Source organism: Cydia strobilella, chromosome 4, assembly GCF_947568885.1.
Source record: "Cydia strobilella chromosome 4, ilCydStro3.1, whole genome shotgun sequence".
Classification (NCBI taxonomy): Eukaryota; Metazoa; Arthropoda; class Insecta; order Lepidoptera; family Tortricidae; genus Cydia; species Cydia strobilella.
This window is the reverse complement of record NC_086044.1, coordinates 7,392,677-7,410,845: the sequence shown is the minus strand read 5'-3', so window position 1 is coordinate 7,410,845 and position 18,169 is coordinate 7,392,677. Positions and strand designations below refer to the sequence as shown.

Genomic DNA, 18,169 nt, shown 5'->3' with positions numbered 1-18,169 from the left:
TCGTAAAAGCCTTGTGCTGTTGGCGATGGCCAAGATGATCTCGCGGTACCGACCGTGCTTTTGCCTTAAACCAGACCACATGTCTTCTTCTTGCGGGAGCTCATACATATAGCTCAGGGAATCCAATATTTCCTATACGGAAACGAAACTTTATGAACACATACCTGCGCCAGTTCGTAAAAGCCTTGTTGCTCGTAGGCGATGGCCAAGTTGGTCTCGCGGTACCGAGCATGCTTCTGCCACAAACCGGACCACATGTCTTCCTCTTGCAGGAGCTCATACATGTCGCTCAGGGAATCCAATATTTCCTATACGGAAACGAAACTTTATGAACACATACCTGCGCCAGTTCGTAAAAGCCTTGTTGCTCGTAGGCGATGGCCAAGTTGGTCTCGCGGTACCGAGCATGCTTCTGCCACAAACCGGACCACATGTCTTCCTCTTGCAGGAGCTCATACATGTCGCTCAGGGAATCCAATATTTCCTATACGGAAACGAAACTTTATGAACACATACCTGCGCCAGTTCGTAAAAGCCTTGTTGCTCGTAGGCGATGGCCAAGTTGGTCTCGCGGTACCGAGCATGCTTCTGCCACAAACCGGACCACATGTCTTCTTCTTGCGGGAGCTCATACATATAGATCAGGGAATCCAATATTTCCTATACGGAAACGAAACTTTATGAACACATACCTGCGCCAGTTCGTAAAAGCCTTGTTGCTCGTAGGCGATGGCCAAGTTGGTCTCGCGGTACCGAGCGTGCTTCTGCCACAAACCGGACCACATGTCTTCCTCTTGCAGGAGCTCATACATGTCGCTCAGGGAATCCAATATTTCCTGCACGGCAACGACTCTTTATGCATTCTCATAGAAATATTTATTACGAAAAAATAGTAAATTCAGTAGCTTAAATTTGTGAAATTTTCTTAAATTTTTATTTATCTCTGTTGCAATATTTTTTTAACAATATTAGGGTTTTAGAGAAATAGAAAAATACCGACATAAAATTTGAATCTAGCTCAAATAGTTTTATGGACGCCTTGTTACTTACTTACTTACTCAATGGCGCAGCGACCCAAAATAAGTTTTGGCCTCCGACACGAGTAAACGCCAGTTGTCTCGTTGTCAGTTGTTGTGTTGTTGTAATGAACGCCTTGTTACCGGATATTTTATACAGAGAAATGAATTCTTCGAGTTGTGTTTGGCTTTAATATACTCACGGTAGGAGTAGTACTTTCAACCTCGTAGTCGTAGATTTCCAAGTGTTCCTTGGGTACGCGACCGGCAGCTTGGTCGATAGCCATTTGCTCCAGGTTGAGAGTCATACGATGCCATAAATTATGAGTCTTGCCAAGGTATTTCATCATGGGTCTGAAAACAAATTTAGTCACTGATTTCCTGTACCATATAAATATTTTTTCTCAAATAATCAAAGCAAGCAAAAAATCCATTAAACCCTTCAAAATGTTCGATATCTTTATATATTCATACCGGTTTTTGTTAAAAATGAAAAAAAAAAAAAACATTACAAGCTGGAGTAATTATTGAGTTACTCACGGTTTAATACTGACGGGTGGGTTGCACCTTGCAAGAGCTTCTATAAATGTGTTAAGTGCGCTTAGTGGCTGGTCCCTTTGAGTCACGTGGATGCCAGAGATTATGAATGGGACAACCTCATTAATTATTGTCTGAAATATAAAATATCAGGATTTAAAATAAAATGAGGATTTGAGTACAAAAATTGAATTATAAATAACAAGAAACATTTTCCATTTGAAAGTTGTGGGACTAACCGGCAGTTGAGTGGAGTCGAGTGCGCTCCACAACGCGGGGAAGAGCCGCAGCCAAGTGTGGTGCGCTAGCGCGTCATCCATGTGGCATAACTGCGCGCACGCTACCACCAGTTGCTCCGTGCGCACGCGCCGGGCAAGTTCGAGGAACTCGGACTGCTTGGCCACTATTTGGTTTAGGGAGCGTTGTCTGAAACAAATTACGAGTTTTAGCAGCGGTTAGTTCAATTGACTCGTGCATATCGTCAGGTGACAACCAAAACTCACTAATTACCACCACAAGTTCATATTCATAGTGAACCATATTAGTACTAAAATAAGGTCGATTTTTTAGGGTTCCGTACCCAAAGGGTAAAAATGGGACCCTATTCCTCCTATTACTTATGTCCGTCTGTCTGTCACCAGGCTGTATCTCATGAACCGTGATAGCTAGACAGTTGAAATTTTTGCAGATGATGTATTTTTGTTGCCGCTATAACAACAAATACTAAAAAGTACGGAACCCTGGGTGTGCGAGTCCGACTCGCACTTGGCCGGTTTTTTAATTATTTTTTAGTAATAGGGAATATTACGCGAAACTCTGCGTAAGGGGCGCCACTAACACAATCTAAGGGTCTATCGCGAAACACGAAAATCGAAATTTCGTTTATCTAACATCTCTGTCACTGTTGCATATTCGAGCGATAAAGAGGCAGATAGCGAAATTTCGGATTCGCGTTTCCCAGTAGGTCCTCTGTAAACAAACCGCGTTGATGCATCAATGTCATATTTTATTATCTCTGAAAACTTGTCAAAAACCTGTTAAAGGTACAGTATGAATAGGTTACTCTATGCCCTCTATGGTTTACTAAAAAGGCTGGGGCTGCACTCTGATGGCAGAACATTGCAGTAATATCCCCTATTAGTGAGTTTTGGTTGTCACCTGACGATATACAGAAGCTAGAGTTAGACCAAGCTAAGTTGGCAGCGATTTCGATAGCCCAGACGGTGAAAGTGTTATTTTAAACGTCAAACATCTATGAGATTATGACGTTTAAATAACACTTGCACCGTCTGAGCTATCAAAATCGCTGCCAACTTAGCTTGGTCTAACTCTATTCAATTAAATTTAGTGAGCCTAAAAGCCTTGAAACTCTACAGTGCTTTAATCCCACTTAGAACATCATATAGAGAATCAAACTGCGCTAGCATGATGAAAAAATCGCGCCGCATCTTATGGTCGCCGTAACACGCCGGTTGCGCTCATAATGTCAGTGACAGGACAAACGCAGTAACGGGCGAGGACTGACTGTTCATCCAAAACCGATGGAGAGCAACGGAATCTCGCCCAACACGATTCATATAAAATTGAACATTAGGTTGAACCTTGTCTTACCTGTTAGGAGCATTCTTAACATCCTCCTTCTGATTGGAGCTGGAGTCCAAGTCCATATCCAATACGTCCTCCTTGTCAGGATCTAACGAACTGTCTCCATAACCATCGCTCGATTCCTCTTTAATTGCGCTGAGGATCACGAACGATTTGCGTTCTTCGCTGTCTGCCCAGTTGACGACCGCCGATATGCTTGGCAGGAGGTATTTGGTGTTTGATAGGCGGATTTGGGTATCTAAAATAAGAGATTGGGAAAATTATGTGTTGTCGATTACGGATTACATTATGTAAAAAAATAAAAAAATGTTGCAGGTGGTCGGCACATAATACCCCGATATTTGCTAGTTACAATATATCACTTACTCTTTTGAAATTTGTATTTACAAGTTTACTTGGCAAACGAATTTGCCAAATTATTCATGACGAAATATTAGTTTGAACATTACACACACATTGAGAGAGACAACAAATACATATACAGTAGAATCCGCTTATAATGACATCGAAGGGAAGTGACAAATACGTCATACTAAGCGGATGTCATATAAAGCATAGTTGATTTCCTTCTTATTTTTGTTAATTGTTTCAAATGAATTTCAAATTCCTCTGTAAGTTAAGTTTTATTAACCTTGTACCTATAATCAACTTGTCACTGAGAACCAAAACTAAAACAACTTACACGCCACGCAAGCCCCAAACGTCCTCGCAGGGAAAGACGTAGGACGGCCACGAAAACCAGCGAGTGTGTTAGTATAACCGGACATAATTTCATGAAAATTGAAATTGTCACTATAATCGAAGTCATCTTAGATCTTACAAAGAATTTTATATGAAAACCAGACTACACACAAATAACGTCATAGTAAGCGGTTGGTCAGTATAAGCGGAGTCATAATATACCGATTCCACTGTACAACGATGTACAGAAACATGTTGGTAAGTACTCACTGGACACACAAGTAACAAGCAGCAGTTCTAGACATTGCTTGATCCAGAAGTGTTGGCCGATGTGCTCCCAGTTCTGCGAGCAGATGATATAGAGCAGGCGGTCGAAGACGCGGCGGCGGACGCTCTGGTCGTACACCTCGAAGAACTTGGCGCGGATGTGCGGCTGCGGGCAGCGCAGGCCCGCCAGGAAGGCCGGCTCTAGCTTCATGGAGAGCTCGGTCATTTTTAGCTGGTCGTCTCTAAAGATACAATTCATTGTAATCGAAATTAAACTATCGTGAGACATATTTAGGTAAAAGTATCGTTATCGTGTTAAGTATCGAATGGGGAGTTAAATATCAAATTTTAATTGATTATAGTATTAAAAAAAAACGTACTTGGAAAGTAAAATGCTCTAGAGCAGAAACGTATCACTTTCTGTACAGTCCATAGATAAACAATGGCCCACTTTCAGAGCATGAGAAATGAAAAAGACTTACCTGTACACATAGTTGATGAGGTCTAGGAAGTGCGCATTGAGCTCCAAGTCCTCGGGGAAGCGTTTCTCCACGTAGAGCATGAGCTTGGCGAGCAGGATGGACTTCTCGCGCAGCGACGGCGCCGCCGCCGGCGCAAGGCTCTTTACCCACTCCTCCACCATGCGGGTTATGGCCTTCATCACCTACGAGTACAACATAACAACTCATCTATCAATATTCAATCAACGAGGTCGACAGCTGGAGTAAAACAAACCGCTTGTACCTAAATGAATCTAAGTGCAAAGTAATAAGTTTTAGCCGGTCTCTAGATCCTATCCTCCAGACATATACTCTTACAAACATTCCCCTTGACCGAGTAACAGAAATAAAAGATCTAGGGTTAACACTCGACACTAAGCTAAACATGCACTCTCACATTATAAATATCTGCAAAAGTGCCTACAAAATTTTAGGGTTCATTATAAAAACGACTTCAGAGTTTCGTGACCCAAAAATTGCAATAATTCTATATAATGCCTATGTCCGTAGCAAGCTTGAGTACAGTTCCATCGCATGGGACCCTCGGGAAGCAAAGTATAACATCATGGTCGAGCGCGTCCAACGTAAATTTACTAGACATCTTTACAAAAGGTATTATGGATACTACCCGTACTTATTTCCGTCATCCTTTGTACTGGGAATGGTAGGGTTTGAGTCTCTCGAGCTAAGGCGTAAGCAAACGCTTGCCTTACACTACTGTCTACTTCTAAGAAATCAAATTGACAACCCATCTGTTCTGGAGCGTATGCGTATTTTTACCCCAGACAACTACATAGCTGCAGTAGGGCGTAGCGCACGTAGAGCCAGAAACCTTTTCGCATATCCAAATGTCACGGTCGGCCATATCGGCGGATGTTTGGGGCTTGCGTGGCGTGTAAGTTGTTTTAGTTTTGGTTCTCAGTGACAAGTTGATTATAGGTACAAGGTTAATAAAACTTAACTTACAGAGGAATTTGAAATTCATTTGAAACAATTAACAAAAATAAGAAGGAAATCAACTATGCTTTATATGACATCCGCTTAGTATGACGTATTTGTCACTTCCCTTCGATGTCATTATAAGCGGATTCTACTGTATATGTATTTGTTGTCTCTCTCAATGTGTGTGTAATGTTCAAACTAATATTTCGTCATGAATAATTTGGCAAATTCGTTTGCCAAGTAAACTTGTAAATACAAATTTCAAAAGAGTAAGTGATATATTGTAACTAGCAAATATCGGGGTATTATGTGCCGACCACCTGCAACATTTTTTTATTTTTTTACATAATGTAATCCGTAATCGACAACATATAATTTTCCCAATCTCTTATTTTAGATACCCAAATCCGCCTATCAAACACCAAATACCTCCTGCCAAGCATATCGGCGGTCGTCAACTATCACGGTTCAAACGCACCCACGTACCGAGCAATAGAATTACTAAATAACTTCTTAGCTTCAATCCAAAACGCAGACATATTCGCAGACAAGTGGCCGTCCTTACAAAGTAGTGTCAGGATTTTTTTAAACTCTACCTATGTAACTTTGTAGTATGTATGTTTAATTTAAGTTCCTAGAGATACTCGTAGTTCGAAAAATGTATACATGTTTATGATACTGACTATGTATTAACAGTATAAGTGTCTTGGCGTAGGTCGCTGTAAACTTATACTTGTGTTTGTTTGAATAAAGAATAAAGAATAAAGAATCTATTTCACCTATATCTATCAAATATTATATATATGATTTCATCGAGCGATCGCGAAGCTTCTATGTTTCAGCTTGGGCAAAAAAGCTTTCGTATGTCCGGCTGTTCTCCTTTACGGGCCGCATTCCTCAGCCGATTTAGGGAGCAGAATGGCGGAGCTTACGGCTCACAGTATCACTAGTTAAGTATAAAATAATCACCTTAGCATCAGTAGTTTTCTCGATAAGTCCGACCAGCACGCTTCCGATGAATGTTTTCCTCGTGTCGCCGGGCATCACAGAAACACGGGCTTTGAGTAAATCTAGCGCTAGTATCTGAAAGAAAATCATAGTGTGAAACAATGTTCGCTGTAACAATATTGCAATATATACTAAAATAACCTTATTACGCCCCGACCGTCCTATTCGGAGGGTCGCCTTATAATGTGGGGTATTGAGAGCATCCACCTGATCGAAACAGTTTTATTCCGACCATTCCACGATACCAAATGTGCAAACTGAATGGAATCTTGAGCGGGGCGACCTCGGGGGAGTAATGTAAAACCGGACGCGCCGCTCGACGGTCGGAGTCGCAGGAGTATACTGTACCGCACACTAGTACTACACTTGTTACGTTAAGCAATGGTATAATGAAGACTAACCAGCAAGTCGGAGGTGGAGGCATCCGGATTGGGCGCCACGTGGTCGCGCGCCATGCGCTGTAACACTCTCATAAGCGGCAGCAGCAGCCGGTCGATGTAGGCGGGGTTGGACGCGCAGCACGCCTTCAACATCATGAGCGGCCCGAGCAGCGCGCCCGCGCCGCCGCCCGCGGCTGACTTCTCGTATGTCGCGAGGCCTTCGAACGCGTATTTGCTGACACAGGAGTACAGGGTTTCCAGCTCTTCGTACTGGGGAGAAATAAGGTTTTATGCATGGAAAAATGGTCTTTATGAATTTACCTAATAAATATCATATTCTAATGGCGTCAAAAACTGTAGTGGCTAATACAAATAGGCGAGATTTTGGCCGGTTTTATGCAGGGGATTTGCAGTGATCGTCGTGTGCAGCCGCCGCAACGAGACCAATAGTTAATTATCAAAGAACTCACTTTTGAAGCTTGCGCTGCGCCCGTCGGCTCCGTTGGGAAGATGGCAGTCAGCTTAGCCAGTAAATTGTGCGTCAGTCGCACAATCTTGGCGTTTGTAGACGCCACACAAGCCGCCAGCCCGCGCTGCAGCGGTTTGAGGGCAGCTAAAGTTTGCTCTCGTCGGAGGACGCCCAGTAAGAACGCGAGGAGCTCGAGAGCGGTGCACGCGTTCGCGCAGGCCGCTGCGTTGCTGTCCGCTGTCGCAAACACCTGCATGTAAACAACAAGATCGGTAATAATCCCAGTGGATTCATCTAGACTTTAGAATCGATCGTCGGAAACTTAAAAATTACGAAAACAATCGAAATCATGTGACACTTTATTATTATTTTTATGGAAAAATATCACAAATGATCACGAGACGGAAGAAGTATTACCGCAGTATTTATATGGTTCACCAACAGTTTCAGTCCTAATAAAAGTACACGTGATCTTGTATTGGAAAAAGGGGAATCACCATATTTCATCAAGCTGGAAATAGAGAAAAACTAAGCAAAAGAAAATATAATCACATGATCGCTGGATGAACCCGCGTACGTATTTACTATTTAGATATCAAATATATTCGTGTTGAACATCGCGAAAGATGTGTACGATCAGGGATGTAGGCACATGCACATGCACATACCTTATCTAGCCATGCCAGTTTAGGCTCGCAGTGGTGCGGCCACACGTCGGGCTTGAGCGCGGCCTTGAGCAGCTGCACGCAGCGCCGCGACAGCTGCTCGCCCGGCGACCCGCCCGCCGCGCCCGCCGCCACGCTGCCTTCGTTCACCTGAACAAAATCTTATGGTTTATAAAACTTCCTTCAAATTTCACCCTTTGCCTACAAATGTTACAATTCTAGCTTCCTAATCGTGTTGTAATATGGATCGCATTACGTCGGATGGAATAACACAAGCTTCACGCGCAACAAAACGCGCGACAACGAGAGTCACACGCCACCTATATCCTCTTCGTTTGCAAGACCAGGGAACTATCATGTAGCGATCATCAGAGAGATTTCCGGTATCAACTGGGGCGCAACCCATAAAACTGATGTCCCTTTCGGTTAATCGGTCTCAGTTTGGATCACTCCTTACGACTATTTGAATTAGAGGCCTGTTCTGAACCGTCTCGAGCGCCTGACGCGTCTCTTGTCACAAACCTAGCAGGCCAGCCGCAGATGGTTGACGACACACATCCACGTGTTGGCGATTCAACGGCTTCGCTGCGTCTGACTAGGGCCGTGCGCTGGCCTGCGGGCTCGCCCAGCCCGTGTTCGACTGCCTTGTTACATCCTTCGTGATCAAACCTGACAGGCCAGCTAGAAGGTTGACGACCACATCCACATGTTGGCGGTTGAGCGGTTTCGTCGCGTTCGACTGCCTTGCTACATCCTTCGTGAACAAACCTGACAAGCCAGCCGCAGCAGCAGGTTGACGACCACGTCCACATGTTGGCGGTTGAGCGGTTTCGCCGCGTCAGGCTCGGGCCGCGCGCTGGCCTGCGGGCTCGCCCAGCCCGTGTTGAGCGCCTTGCGCGCCTCGCCCGCCATGTCCTCTGAGGATCCACGCTTTACCGCGCCGCTGGGTGATGTCGCCACCTGTTTACAAATAGTACAGATCAGAGAAATCTTTCGGGACGCTACAGTTACGTCTCACAGGCCATGTTATTAAAAATATATATAACTAGTAGTAAGTAGGTAAAGTTTACATTTTATCTCTATAATTGAAAATTATCTTGCACTGCTTTGCTGCTGCGCTAGAATCATTAGATCTAAAACGACATGACTGAGCGACGAAATCTCATGAAGGTCAACAAGACTTCCACGAAGAATCGTGTTAATTGAGCCCTCCAAATGGACCTTAGAGAAAGCCACCATTGAAAAAAAAGGTTACTAAGAACGGAAAATTAATGTATCACAACTATAAATCCCTCGAGTCCCCGGGATCTAAATAAGCCATCCAAGACACAAACCTGACATTATGAATTTAGAATTGAATTTTTATTGGCATTGCTGACCTAACATCGCGTCCATGTCCATTCTCAAGGGGTTTGAAGAATGTGTCACTCACCACATCATCGTGCGTGTGGTCGCGGATGCGCTGCAGTTCCCACTTGAGCGCCACCTCGGCCAGGTCGACGGCCAGTCGTCGGTGCTCTAGGGACGCGGTGGCGGATAGACCGAGCCGCTGCATCGCGCCCACCATGTGGACGACGAGCGCGTGACGGACGGGGTAGTACACCTGGTAAAACAACAAATTTTTTCAATCAAGGAATTTTCAAGTAAGAAGTGGGGAATGGACTAACCTCATGTCTGCGTATCATAAGGACCCTGACCGAATTTTTAGTCATCTTTTTGTTTATGTTTAAAACTGTTTCAATAGTAGTATTTACCTTATAATGTTTCACAACCAACTGAAGTATGTGGAACAGCTGCTGCACCGAATGTCCGTCTTCGACTATGATCTTCTTCGTCCAGTGCGTGAGCATTGTATTGCCGTCCTCCATACGCTGTGGCATCGCCGGAGTCAATATTTCAAGCGCCTGTCGAACTACTGATCTTGCTTCTACTGCGTGGGCTTTCAGTAGACTGTGGAACACTGAAATAATGTGACGAATTAGAAATAAACCCAAGAAAGTAATGAAACAATAAGAAGTAACAAATAATAACAAATACCTTGCAACACGATTCGCTTGTGTATAGCGAATTTGGCAATGATGTGACTGAGCAATAGATGCCCATGATACCTGTAATAAAAGAACAAATTAAAATAGATCACAACTGATTTTTTTTCGTATTGTGTTAATTAGCCTTTTATAGTTTGCGTAAGTGAAAAGCATGAAGCGATTTATTAGGTAATAGAACAAAATAAGTGAGAGATTCAGATGTAAATGTGATATGGCCGTTATCCGTACCGGGTCGCAGGGTCGACGTAGTTCTTGCCCAGCAGGCACGGCCAGGCGAAGGTCATCAGCCGCCGCAGCTTGTTGCCCTGCTTCTTGTTGTTGGCGTCGTGGATGTGAGCCGACGCCTGCTCTAACAGCAGGCAAGCGAACTGTAGCAGCGAGATGCGAACTGCGTCCGAACACGCGAACGGGTTCTCTGGGTCTATCACCTGAGGTATACAGACAATTTAACATGTTAAGTAGAAGAGAATTGTAATTTGCTGAATAGGATAGTATCCACTTAAAGGACACAAACTAGTCATGAACCATCATCTAACATACCCCAACCCTGTCTGTTATTCAAATAGGTCCTCAAATTTGCTGTGATATAATGAGTTAGGTATATGGAGAGAACAATCGATGGATGAATAGAATTACACACAGACGTTGACAGTTTCATCTATACTCATTTCTGCGGCGTATTTAAATATTTCTTCAAGAGTTAGAAATAGACTAATCCCTAATGCTTTTTTTGTATATATCGATATAAAACAGAACTTACATTATTGATGAACACCGAGACAACATTATCCGAGTTATCCTGATAGGGCGCCGGCGGCCCGCCGACAATCTTCTGTCCCTTCTCGAAGCTGACCGCGAAGCACGGTATGAGTATCATCTGCAGCACTTTGGCCTTGAGCTCTTGCGACATGGAGTCAGTCGAGAAGAGCTCGACGAAGTGGAAGAAGGCCAGGCGCTTCCAGTCGGCGGTGTAGTTCTGGGCGACGGTGTTCTCGAGGAAGTCACGGAGGAACTGTGTGGGAACAAGACATTTTTTGTAAGCCATTGACATCTTCACGGATTTCAGTGTGTTCTTGGATTAAAATTGTATTGTATTTTAGTCTCTAGAAGATACTTCGAGGGGTGGATGCTTAAAAAAAATGCGTGTAACCACGCATAAGCTCAAGGAAAAAAAATAAGGACACATATTTTTCTTTGAAGAAGACATAGAGAAACGAGTTTAATGGCTGCTACATTACAAGGCTAGTTAATAATGTATTTCACAACTGTCGCAATATGTATATGGCAGACACAAATTAAAGATGTGCTCTGCTATGAGCCCTATAGCGGATTTACAAGTTTGATTATCTTTAAAAGGATTTAAAGGTTACCTGGAAATCAGGAATAAAGCGATCGCACAACGCTCTCAGCAGTTGGAATAGCAAGTTGATTTTGTCCGGATGGTGGCAGAAATAATGCAGCAATATCTTCACGATCAACTTCGGCTCCTTCCAATGAGTGCAATCCACGTTTTCCACCTTCTTGTGGGTTTCCTAAAACACCATTAAAATTAATATTAATAGGACATTCTAGAAAAGCTCGAAATCACATTTATGTCTCATACATATATGTACTGGCAAAACTGATTAGAAATCTTCAACAACAGGTTGTGTAACTGACATACATCATCATATCAGCCTTTTATCGCCCACTGCCGAGCATAGGCCTCTCTTCAAGCACGCCAATTCATCATTCATCGTCTTCATATTCAATTCACATACGAATCCATAATAAAAACCAGTAGTGTAAAAAATGGAAGAAGCTTAATAAAACTTACATGATACTGGTCAGTGCACCAAATCCTCTTCAAAAGCTCAATCAAGTCATGCTGCGTTGACAACCACTGATCGTCATACTTGATCAACAAGGAAATAACTCTAATCGCCTGGAATTGCATCTCAGCCTTATCAGCTTGAGGAATGGTCGCGCTGGTAGCTCCAGTGTTGGCCGCTAGTAATTGCATGAGCCGAGTTTTCTTGGAGGTCTGGAGAGCTTCGCGGTAGGCGCTGCCGGCTTCGGGGTGCTTCACGAGGTAGATGAGGAAACGGCTCCATTGCTGGTCCTTTATGTTGTTGTCGCTCATCACTAGGTCGAGTGTTTCTTTAGGATATCTAGATGGAAAAATTGCATATAGATTATTAGTACATCTTAAGAGGTTCAAGACCAAGTGCGGAAAGAGAAGAGTCGTGGAATGTAAGGGAACCAATACGTTCTGTGACTCTTCTCTTTCCGCACAGTATCCCTGGTCCTATCTCCCACCCACTTACGAGCTCTGTGAGTGTGAGCTCTAAACCTCGCTCCACCATTATGAAAAATTTCAAAAAATTTAATCAACAAAAACAAATTTCACGAAAATTGGTTGTCAAATGCGATCTGTAGATGAGAACCAAAGAGTAAAGTAAGTATATATGAGAACATCTGGACGAAAGCATTTATGTCCAAGCTGAAGCTGAGACCTTCGTTCTCGCTCGGTCAATCAAAGACATTAATGATTTGCTCTAATAGCAATAGTCAGTCAGTATCATTTGGCCCTGTGAGTGTGAAGCCAATTCCCAAAGTTGAAAATAAAATCATTTCATCATTTGTCCAAAGCACTATTTTACAACTTTACTCACCTCAAAAGGAATTTGACAAGTGGTTCCCTAAAAGGCGAGCCGGCCTCGATCATGAGGGACTTCTCAGTGTGGAAGATGAGGCGGCACAGCACGTCGATGAAGCGCGGCGACGCGGCCGGGATTTGATGGAAGATGCCGATCAGGATTATGATCTTTTGCTCGTTTTCCATGTTCTTTGATACGCTTTGTAGGAAATTGCCGCCTGGAAACAAAAACTGTTGTAGAAACCTCGAAAAGATAAATATCACAATATCATATTTTTCGTTCCATTTGGAGTTGAAACTCTAGGTCCATGGGGTCCCAGCGCGCATAAGTTGTTTGCAGAAATCGCGAAGCGTCTGGTTGACGTAACTGGTGACCGAAGAGCTTTCTCGCACAACGTATCAGCATTGCGATACAGCCGGGAAATGCCGCCAGCATCCTTGGTACAATGCCTCAAGGGCCTATTTTAGATTTAAGCTAGTTATTTATTTCGTTTACATAGTACCACTGTATATGTCTTGTATGTAAATAAATGTTTTTAATATCACAACAACTATGTACTGAAATAGATGTCATATACAAAGAAAAAATTACCAAGTCAAAGTGGCCAAGCTTGGATTCGTACCGGCGTTTTGACCTTTCGCGGCAAACGAAATAACCCCTAGACCACAGGACCCCGGACCCCGGCGAAACCTGTAGGAATTTCTCGAGTACATGCAATCTTTGAGAGGCTAGGCGCCTTTAACCATGCTCTAAGGGCAAGTAACACGTGCTTGCACCTTTTGTTCGAATACCTTAAGCGAGAGATGATTTTGACATATTTACCTCTATTCGTTTGTATCGAATAATCCAACAACTTCTTCAACAACTGCAACAACTGTTCGCACAATTTTTCACTAAACGTAGACGGGAACAGCTGCGTCAAGTACGAGAGTCGCTTGGCGCCGTTGACGCTCAGATTGCGGTGGTCGCCCAGCGTCAGGAGCAGCGGTCTCATCACGGGGTGCACCATTTCCATGTCGATTTGGAAGCCGGAGAGGAATTTCTGCATACATTCGAAGCCAGCCTGAAAGTATAATACAAATACAATGGCATTATGGTTATTTTTTAAAGATGTTCCAATGACAAAGTTCTTGGGTTTTGGACATCTTAAAAAGTTTTAACTCTACACGTCATTATTATTTGTTACGACCTAAATGGATACTTACTTTTATCTACGAGTAACCTTCTTACTTCTTACTAACAACACAAAACAAAACGCGCACGGTCCCTAATATGGCTTAAATTTTGTTGGAGACGTTGAAGTAGAGAAGGTATTTAATATTGTCTTCGGTTACCGCGATAGTTACTCATGAAATAAAACTATGAAAACGGATTATATCGCGTATATTGAATTTATAATACATCCCGACGTTTCGAACTCTTTACAGCGTTCGTGGTCAACGGATGACTGACCCGTGAGTCACCCGTTGACCACGAACGCTGTAAAGAGTTCGAAACGTCGGTCGGGATGTATTATGAATTCAATAGACGCGATATAATCCGTTTTCATAGTTTTATTTCATTAGAGAAGGTATTGTTGTAGGCCTGCTAGAGAATGAAATATCATTCATAATACCACAAATTTGCGAACAATATGCTCTGCACCATTTTGATTGTTTTCGGATTGAGGAGCTAAAAGTGTGATCACTTACTTGTTGTAGCTCCTGGTCGTTTTTCTCCAACGACTTATAAAGCACTTGGAAGATCTTCTCGCGGCAGTGCTTCTCCTGTATGTAGTGGCAGGCGGCCAGCGCCCTCAGGGCGGAGGCGCGGAGGGGGACTAGGTTCACGCCCTTATAGCACGGCAGCTTGCCCAGCACCGCGTCCTCCGCCTCGCACAGGGAGAGCAGCTCGCGGAAGAATACTTTGTGCTCGTTTATGTTTAGGTCTGAAAATATATATTTAGAAATGATCGTTTTATAAGTAACATAAGTTTTACCGGAATAAAGTTGACACTTGGTCAAACGTAAATTTGGCAGATGTTCCAAGAAGATACAAGTTAGTGGGCGGCCCCTTTTCTTGAGATGATATTTGGGAGATCATGCGAAATTTTAAATGGGTCTTTTGTAGATCAATGGCATGAAAATAAAGATAAGATAGTCTTAAACAGTAGGTTATGTCATAATTAAAATTGAACTGACCTATAGTAAACAGCCTGGGCTTCAACGTAGTACAGAAGGTGGTGCCATCCATGAGGCCCATTTGAGCGTTCGCCGGCTGGTGCCGTAGTAGATGTTTCTTCGGAGGGATTATATCCGCAAGAACCTCGCGGTGCGGATCCATAACCTCTGTTACGGTCTTGCCTTGTAGCTCCGCTATCAACTCGAGGGATTTCATTGCCTGGAAATACAATATAATGAGAACTAGAAGAATAAAGCTAAAACTTAATGCGCAATAGTGTGCTAAAATTAGTTAGAACCGCTTTACGATGGACAGACATTATAAGTCGGCACACATAGAACTCCTCATATTTCGCATTGGAGGACAGAAAAACGAAATCATTTTCAGAGTAAGCCCGTTTCTTTAGGAAACAGAATACGTTTTTAGGAATTAAAGAGAGATAACTTACCTGTTGTCTGACTAGCAGATGTGGACTGGTAACTTGCAGTACCAATTCCTGCAGCACATCGTGCAAAGCGCGAGCCTTAGCCGCCGCCACCTCGCCCTCCGGCTCCACGCCCGACACCACGCACACCCGCACCAGACGCTCCAAGTTCATCGTCGCCATGTCAATAGCTCCTGAAGACACTTCCCCTGTCAGATCCATCATGACGAACAATACAGCTTTGAGGAACGTGAATACGTGCTTGTAAACCCATTCGGGCGCCATTTTCTCAAACATAAACTTCACGGCGATGCAGCCACCCAGTTTAGCGTACCATGCGCGCTCATAACATAACGCTGACATACGCTCAGCGAGATATTCCATCAAAGGCAGCCGGCATGCACGCTCTTTGCTTCCGAGCACGGTTGCGGCAGTCTCAATCATTAGCACGAGCGCTAAGTGTCCAGGCTTACACAGTTCTTTCTCCTCGTGGCCCATAACGACAGCTATAGCGTCGACGAGAACTAAAGCGTCGAGACCTTCTTTCGGATGACTGGTGCCTGCGAATGGCCCCGCTTCCTGAGCTATGGCTACTAGTGTGTAGTGACGCACAAGCGAAATCATAGTTGGCAAGACGTGGTGACGGAGCTCCTTGATCGCTGCGGCTACAAACATCCCCGTCAAGGCGGTACGGTGCGTGTTTCTCACTATGGAGTTGGTGCATTTGTAGTACGGTCCGTTTTGACTCTGAATCTTTCCCTCGAGGAACGCTGGATGATTAAACAGTTTCTGTAGGGTCGGTTTAGTGTCGTCCAGGTTGAGCGAAGCGGCGAGGTAGCACCTCAGCACTTCCCAACACTGGCGACGGTAGAAGGGATCAGTTGTACTCGATTTCAAAGCGGCAAAGGCTGTATCAATGACTTTGTCTACCTCGAAATCTATCGGTTTCGGTTGATCTTGGAAGTAAGCCTGTACTGCGGGTGGCGGCGCATCGGTCTCGCGGTACTCCAAGCGCTGCGGCTCGATCATCATCTTGCGGTTGCCGCCACCGAACTTGCCTAGAACTCTGAAGGCTATTCTGGCCACTTCATTGTTCTGCAGCGTCCTCCATAGTGCTTGCATCAAATCTGCACGGACCGGCTGAATATGCTCATATAAGAAGTCCGGCTGTAAATTGTCCACGCACAGCTCCAGCGTACGCAAACCCTGAGATATCAACGTGTGCGAACCGTTCAGTGCGGACACCAATGGATCCATCAACATTGGTAAATAAGGCAATAGGCTACTCAATCGAACGGGGACAGTTAAACACAATTCTACGAAAAGATCTTTCATATGTTGTTTGTGGAGACCACTCTGAAGGCGGTTGAGGCCTTCTAACAAATTGGGGAGTAGCGGAAGAAACTCTTGGTAGAGCAGGTCGTGACTGCCGCCGCCGATCGAGCGGAACAGGGCTCGCAAGAGCAAGAAGTAGTTGTAGGGCTCCTTCGCGGTCATGGCGTAATCCATTGCCTTATTGACAATACTATGCAGATGGGGTCGCAACATTTGTTCGTTCTCCGTCGGGAATAAGCTGACCGAGCCAAACACCAGCTTAAATAATCTCAGGTACAAGTTAGACCTTTCAATGTTGGTCCCCATTTCCTCCATCCGTTTGAGAAGGTACTCGACTAGTACCGTCGCGAATATCGGCGATGTCGCCGGGTTTGAAAGGAAAGTGTTTGCAATTATTTGCAACGTCATGTTTTTATTGATTCTCTCAACCATGTGGGAGATCGTCGCCGTAAATATTTCTTGGAACGTTTGCGGGTTCATCATTGAAAACTGAAAAAAAATCACAAATAAATTTGCTTTGTTACAAGAGATCCCAATAGGATTAAATAAACGCTGTGCGTTTTTGAATACGCAAGTTAAAAAAAATTAAATAAGTACTCCGTAAGGTTCTAAAAACGATTCATTTGGATCATTCACAAGTTAACTGTCAATTTGTGGCCACGATTTAAGAAACTATTCTCGGATTTCTAAAAATCGATTCGATCGATTTTGAAAGCAATTTCACTCATTAGAGCCCAAATACAGCAATATGAGTCGTTAATTATCCTTAAGTACAGCGGGTAATGGGTGCAAGTGAGTCAATTAACATTTAGATAAAGAGTTCGAAATGGCGGTCCTTTTCTGTAACGGATTTTTAGTTGCAGATGAGTGGTGTTTGTGTGTGAACACTCACCACCCCGCTGAAGTGCTCCAGCACCTCCTTCTCCTCCTTGGAGCGCACGTGCGGCTGCGCCGGGGGCTGCGCGGGCGCGCGCGGCGCCGCCAGCGTGTAGATGTCCAGCGACTGCAGCCCCCAGCGCACGAGGCGGATGAACACCAGCGTCTCGCGGGCTGTGAACTGCTTCTGGCCCGCTATTGTTGTTGATGCTGTGCCTTCGGTTGTTGTTGTGCTCTATAACAATATACTTAACTTCTAAACGTTTTGTAACTAAGTCAAAGATCAATTTTGAACCGTGTCGTCAATGTATGGAAATTGTACGAAAGTTTACATTTAAGATTGAATTTCTGTGTTGTCTTTGCGAGTAAAAATATAAATCGATGATAATGCGCTAGTTTGGTTATCTAGCTTTCAAAATCACATAACAATTTCAATTAAGTACGGTCAAAGAAAAAAATGTATTACGTCTTGTTCAAACGGTTCTTGTTCATATTTTGATTGTTTGATACTTTTAGTGTCGAATTGTAGAGAATAACAGCAAATAAAAAACATAATGTGGTGAAGAGTTGCCACACAGCTTCTTTGTGAACTTATTTACGTGTAATTTAATGCAATT

At 43.8% G+C, this 18,169-nt stretch overlaps 1 protein-coding gene across 2 annotated transcripts in view; it reads right to left on the bottom strand.

Moving 5' to 3' along the window:
- LOC134740942 (transcription-associated protein 1) overlaps positions 1–18,169 on the bottom strand; it is a 37,055-nt gene that overhangs the window by 11,785 nt on the left and 7,101 nt on the right. For both annotated transcript variants that reach the window (XM_063673599.1, XM_063673600.1), the window contains exons 9-33: positions 17,569–17,787; positions 15,366–17,165; positions 14,938–15,136; positions 14,449–14,684; positions 13,580–13,820; positions 12,773–12,974; positions 11,935–12,268; positions 11,489–11,650; positions 10,879–11,130; positions 10,347–10,546; positions 10,108–10,178; positions 9,825–10,030; positions 9,503–9,673; positions 8,839–9,030; positions 8,074–8,220; positions 7,407–7,655; positions 6,958–7,206; positions 6,518–6,631; positions 4,589–4,770; positions 4,110–4,348; positions 3,165–3,396; positions 1,793–1,979; positions 1,557–1,687; positions 1,220–1,370; positions 693–836 (exon numbers count right to left, since the gene is read on the bottom strand). In XM_063673599.1, coding sequence (XP_063529669.1) covers positions 693–836; positions 1,220–1,370; positions 1,557–1,687; positions 1,793–1,979; positions 3,165–3,396; positions 4,110–4,348; positions 4,589–4,770; positions 6,518–6,631; positions 6,958–7,206; positions 7,407–7,655; positions 8,074–8,220; positions 8,839–9,030; positions 9,503–9,673; positions 9,825–10,030; positions 10,108–10,178; positions 10,347–10,546; positions 10,879–11,130; positions 11,489–11,650; positions 11,935–12,268; positions 12,773–12,974; positions 13,580–13,820; positions 14,449–14,684; positions 14,938–15,136; positions 15,366–17,165; positions 17,569–17,787 — 6,510 coding nt within the window. The remainder of the gene's footprint in view (positions 1–692; positions 837–1,219; positions 1,371–1,556; positions 1,688–1,792; positions 1,980–3,164; positions 3,397–4,109; positions 4,349–4,588; positions 4,771–6,517; positions 6,632–6,957; positions 7,207–7,406; positions 7,656–8,073; positions 8,221–8,838; positions 9,031–9,502; positions 9,674–9,824; positions 10,031–10,107; positions 10,179–10,346; positions 10,547–10,878; positions 11,131–11,488; positions 11,651–11,934; positions 12,269–12,772; positions 12,975–13,579; positions 13,821–14,448; positions 14,685–14,937; positions 15,137–15,365; positions 17,166–17,568; positions 17,788–18,169) is intronic.